The sequence below is a fragment of the Cygnus olor genome, chromosome 2 (assembly GCF_009769625.2).
Source record: "Cygnus olor isolate bCygOlo1 chromosome 2, bCygOlo1.pri.v2, whole genome shotgun sequence".
Classification (NCBI taxonomy): domain Eukaryota; kingdom Metazoa; phylum Chordata; class Aves; order Anseriformes; family Anatidae; genus Cygnus; species Cygnus olor.
Window position 1 is genome coordinate 19,001,896 of NC_049170.1, and position 6,000 is coordinate 19,007,895.

Sequence of the window (6,000 nt, forward strand, 5' to 3'; positions counted from 1 at the left end):
CATCCTACTGCACATCCATGAACTCCTCAACTGATGCTGAGCTTACATTCAGGGTGTGGACCTGGGGTCCGTATACCGCCTGCTTGTCTGACCTTGGTCTGATGACCAAGCAATAAATGTTGTATCCCTCATTACTGTGGTAAAGCAGGTAAGCATTTGTGAAATGTTCTCACAACAGACCCTATAAATTAAGGATCTTGTTCTACCCCTTCTGCTTTTTTTTTTTTAATCTTGAGATGAGAAGCAGGCATCCACAGAAATTATGGTCAATTAAGTTCATTAAATTCAGGAGAAGAGTGATGGTAAGTAAAAGGTGACCTTCTCGAGTCCTTTGCATCAGGCGGTACTTATGCAATAAAAGCGCAGCTGACACTGACTTCAGTTGCCGTTACGTGCGTTCAGCATTGCAGGTCAGACCCATGGTTTCAGCCTTACACTCAGAAACTAAACCAAAAAACATATCCACACAGCCAGCATTCACCTGTAAACATTAACGCGTTATGTCCACCACGCAGAGCTCTGTGGCAGAGGCAGAAATAAATCCACTCCAGCCTTTAATGGCTTTAATTATAATGCCTTTTCTCTCTGCCTCTATCTGCCTCACTGCCTATCCAATCCAACTTATCTGTTGAGCACAACTCATCCCTTGCACAATGCAACGCAGGGATTCTGCAGAAAAAATAAACAAACCTCAATGTATAATCACAATTAAAAGGAATCATCATGCCTTACAGTCCCATTTAAATTGTAAGCATGGTTTTGGACTTCCTACCTGTTGAGCACTTAGCTTTGCTGGACAGCTGTCTATTGACACCACTCAGGCATGTTATCTCTTTGGTTTTAATTTAAGAGGTTCAAGGAAACCATAAATGCCACCGTGCCAGGCTCACTGGTCCGGCAGTCACAGGTTGCTGTCCCACAGGGAGCAGGATTAGAAGGGGAAGCAGGCACACAGGGTCACGAGGTTTCACCATTGTGAAAAAAATGAAGGTTCAGTCAAGCAGGTCCCCCTCTTCCATGTCAGCTAGTCCAGAACCCTGTATCCCACCTGACAGAGCTTCCTGACATTTCCCTATGCCAGCCCCCCTGATCTACCTGCTCCCAAAATCTGGGCCTCTGCCATCCGTGCTCTTCGAAGCCCCAATTCTCCTCCCATCTGAGCTCTCAGCCTCCCCTCCCCACATCCCCAGTTTCAGCCATCGTATTCAGCCCACTCCTGCCCCCCCAGCACCTCTCTCATTTCCCCACATTACCTCTACAAGACCACACAAACGCCCTTTGGTCGCTACTCACACGTTCCTGCAGCACTTACCATCACCTCCAGGGTGCTGCCCCATGGCTCCTGTACCCTTCCCTGTTTCTTTTGGCTTCTGCCAAGGCTGCCACCATCCAGCTCTGCACCCGCTTCACGCTGAACAGCATCTTTCCCATCACTTTTGCCCATGCTTTGGCTCCATTTGGGGCCAGTTGCAGTTTCAGAGAGAAGCCCCACACTCTGCCTTTCCACCTCCCTTGTAACACTTCGGCAGTATCAATATTTGTTCTTCGACATCTCTTGCAAAAATAACTCACAGCAACATCTTGCCTAATGTACACAAATCATCAAAATGCACAGAGGCAGTACATTACAGGGATTAATTCATGCTCCAGAAAACAGTAAGCTTAATGCCATAAATACTAAAAGAACATTCCAGGTTGCAGTGTTACTGATAACCACTAGGTTTTTCTTCAGGAAAAATCCCACCTAAAACACGGAGCAGTGAGAGCAACCCTTGCTGTTAGTTGCAGAGCATTAGACAGCCCAAAAGCATTTAAATGAAATGAGTAAAAGCAGGCCCCAGTAGCTCCATAAAAATCACATCCCTTAAAAGGGCACGCTTGTTATTCAGTAAATCCTACATAACTTTCTTTTCTCAAGGCACTGAGCAAATGAGATAAGACAAAGGGGACAAACTGCTTTTTCAAGCCCTTTAACGTGGTGAAAACCATAAGCCTACTGTTACAGGGTTTTCCAGGGAAGTTTTCAAATTTTATAAAACTTGACTGGGAAACATCATTTACCAAAGCATCAATAAATATTTGGATACCAGGACGTACAAAATTGTACATCTGCTTTTTTTGAAATTAATGTTTTACTTTCTTGTATACATCACAAGTTCAAAAATGGTTTTCCACATTACATTGCTAAACAATCAAGACGGTCTCTGAGCGAGACCAGAAGTTTAAGCCCTCCCACCTCCAGTTTTTCTATTTGCTCTCTTCTGCCTTTAATAAAGTGCTTCAGACCCAGTTTCCTTTGTAGAAACAAACAGATCATCCATCTCCCTGAGTAAGATTAGGTGTCATCACTTCTCCCTTCTTTGAGAAATAATAAAAGTCATACTGCAGGGAAAAAAAAAGAAAAAAGAAAAAAAAAAAAGGATCTTTTAAAGCTTATTCAGCCAGGAACAGAAACTGTAACCTTGGATGCCATATGTGTGAAATGAAAATACACAGTTTCAAGTTACAGAGGTCTGTGATTTACTCTTTCTCTTCCTATGGATTTAGGATAGAAGGGGCAGTAATTTCTCTTTGGGATTGAAAATCCCCCCAAAAATACTTCTTATTCATATTTAAATACCAAATCTATTAAAAGCCCAATTATAATACTACTACTTTTATTTCCTAATATTATGGAAACTTACCCTCATTTTTCACCCTGCAGATTAAATGGCTACTTTTCAATGCAATTCTAAGGAGTAACGTCACCAAAACTAAGTTAAAGAGGCAATGTGAATGTTCCTTTAGCCTATTGCTTAACCGATAACTGAGAGTAGATCATAATCTTATATTATCCTCCACATTTGCTTGCACTCTAAAAGCACATAAGCCTTTTGAAATACACTTGATCTGTTCAGTTTTTGTACAAGAAATCTACTCACAGCTGCCTTATTAGGACCTGCAGACAGGAGTTTTCCTTGCAACACCAAATGAGAGTCTGTGACTGCACTGATGTGCATTTTCCTATGTTATTTAATCTTTCTGACACTCGTTCAGATTTACAAATTATCATTTCAAATAAAGCTTCACAACACAGAGTCAGATTTAGGCTGTAAAACATCGTGATTTATCACTTTTATAGACAAACATTTTTAGCTTGTGTACAGCACTAAACACAAACAAACAACAAAAATGTTTTGAGTCCTTTTATTTCCAAAACAAATGCTTTATGTACTATAATCTGTCAGTTAGAACCAACATGCAGATACACACACACACACATGCACAAACAATTGTAAAATAATTGATGTTTGGGGTTTATTAAAAAGCCAGTAATTGCAAATCCATTTAATTATTCATTTTACTGTGTAAAATAAATGGTTACCTTTCAGAAAAGGAGCTCTCCGTGGCACAAGCACTTCTGTGATTTCCACCTGTTCTTGCTGATGCTGTTTAACCAGGTTTCCTTCACTGCCAGCTCTCAAAATCTTTTCACCTAAACTAATTTTTCGCGACCGGCTGTTAAAATCTTCTTTCCGAGACGAAGGTGATTTAGGAGCCGTATTAGCTGGTAGAGGTCGAGCCAAGCGAGAGGGTTTGGACATTCTGACTCTGCAGGAATTTACCTGCTCCAAAAAGCAAATTCTAAAAATCCTTCCCCCAGCACAGAGGCTGGGGAGCCGGCGTGTGCAGTTGCAGCTGGGTTTGAAGCGGCGTGCTGCCAGTTCGATCAGTTTTAAACAACAGACACGGACGGGGTGGTCACACAGCCCACATCTCCCAGACCTGTGGAATGTAAATGCCTGTGAGGGGAGAGCAGGCAAGGCTGCTCCAGCGTGTGCCCTGGGGAGCAGATGCTCTTCCAGGGGCTGCCAAGGCTGCGGCGTGCAGGGGCGAGGAGCCGCTGGCGATGCCCCACCTACCCAGGTGCACCAGGAAACGCCACCCAGGCACGGGGGCACCTCTGCACCCTGGGACCCCCCTGCATTCCTCCCCCAGCTGCCTCTCCTTCCAACAAATGCTTCCTTTTGTCAACAGCTTGCTTCATCGTAACACCAAAATTGCACCGCTTAAGCGCTATATGGTAAAAGCCTGGTACCAAGGGTATGTTTGTTTGAGTTAGGGATGGCACGGGATTAAATTGGATTAAATGAGGCATGTTCTCCCACTGTTGTATTTTCCAATTCACCAAAATTGGTGGAGGATTGACAGCGAATATCACCTCTTATGGAAAAAATTGGCCTAAATCCCTCATTATTAACCTGCATCGCTTACACCATTGCCTAGGAAAGAATACTGCTCAGAGTATTGCCCACTGTACTTTTTCTTTCTTTCACTGAAATATATGTACCTACAGAAAGCCTGGCCTCTTGCATACTACAGATAACTGTGTTCTTTACTGCCTCTCCAAAGAAATAACTCCTGACCTCAGGCTACATTATTTCAAACCTCAGTTCCTGGGTGCTTTCCTTTGAAAATGCCTAGACAAAACCTCCCAAACTTTCTCTGGCAGTCCCATGCTTGTGAATGGTGCCAAGTCTCAGAGTATTTGGATGCACAAAAAGAAAATTCCACTCACCGTAATTTTGCAAACAACTCCCAAAGGGGAAAGAAAAAAATACAAACACAAAACACAACAGAAGAGTGTAAGCCAAAGAAAACATCACAGCTACAGTTACAGTAAAATCTTCACACTGCATTTTAAAATGTATTCCTCAATATTGCAGGCAACCAGTACGCTATGCCAAAAACAGAGTGCGAGGGACCATATTATTTCAGGGCTGGAACAAACACACAAATCAATACTACCAGAGCTAAAATACTAAGTTATTTAGCAGAAATGCTTATCAAGCAAAAAGACAGGAAAACATGACTAAATTATTACAGACATTCCTCATTTTCTGAGACAGTAATTGTGCAATGCAGTCAAATTTTTGCATGCTATTTCCATATATTTTTTCAAGAGTCCCACATTGAAGAGGTAATTGTTTATGCTTCCTGTATAAAGCATATTGTCTATTGCTTTGCTGCCCCATCAAGTATGGTACAGATTAAGTGCTATACAGCAAGCCTTGCCATCATATTGATAACATTCTGCATATTGTTTTATTAACATAACTCTGAGCGGAAAGACTTTGGTACTCTAGAAGGGACCTGACAGACCAGAGAGGAGCTCCGGGCTGATTAGCAGTGTACACACAGCAGGTCATACAGAAGAGCAAAGAAGCAGCAATGAAATAAGGGCACAAACGGAGAGTTAATCACACGACTGGAGTGAGAAATGAGTGAAGAAGACAGAGAAAAAGTGAAGAGCCAGTGAGCGTGTGAGAACTCAGCTGCACTGAACCTAAGAAGTGCTGTCACTCCCTCCACAGATCCCAGACTGTTTTGCAAACATAGTTATTTTGAAGATCTTCCACTCTGATATCTTTATCAAATGCAAATACTTTATGCTTAGAAGAGTTTTAAAGAAGTTATAATAAGGCTTCTGACACTGTGCATGTATATATATATATATATTAATTCTCTCAAGCACAGGACAATTGCAATGTAAAATCCAGCTCTGAGTGACAACATAAACAAAGGTGGCTTGATTTTAGAATCAATACTGTTCATGCAAAATCCTACTGAAATCACTGCACACTGCAGCCTAACTGAGCACCCTTGGCACAAACAGGGTGCTCTTGGAAGATGCAGCCTTCTCTGTGAAGCAGGAGCCTATCCATAGAGTCACCTTACCCATAACCTTAATATAATTTCTAAGTGAAATTAGGACATCATGAATTCAAATTTTTCCTAAGGCTCTCTACACATCAACAAGAACTAGGTTTGGGAAAAGGGAAACATCCATCTGCCTCTGACAGGAAAAGTGTGGGCCCCAAGTCTTGTCCACTTAGATATCAAGGTGACACCAGTGCACTGTGAGACAAGCAGCAGTGAACTGACCAACGTATGTCTCTGACACAGAAGAAGCTCCCAGTCTCAAAGCAGAGACACAGCTATGCAGAAACTGAGCAATTC

General features: G+C 42.2%; 1 protein-coding gene across 1 annotated transcript in view; it reads right to left on the reverse strand.

Moving 5' to 3' along the window:
• Nucleotides 1-3,678, reverse strand: part of LOC121064567 (sickle tail protein homolog) — a 157,015-nt gene extending 153,337 nt beyond the window's left edge. Inside the window, exon 1 of the mRNA XM_040546248.1 lies at nucleotides 3,365-3,678. Within this exon, the coding sequence (XP_040402182.1) occupies nucleotides 3,365-3,584 (220 nt within the window). The 5' untranslated portion in view covers nucleotides 3,585-3,678. The remainder of the gene's footprint in view (nucleotides 1-3,364) is intronic.
• Between the last annotated feature and the right edge of the window lie 2,322 nt (nucleotides 3,679-6,000).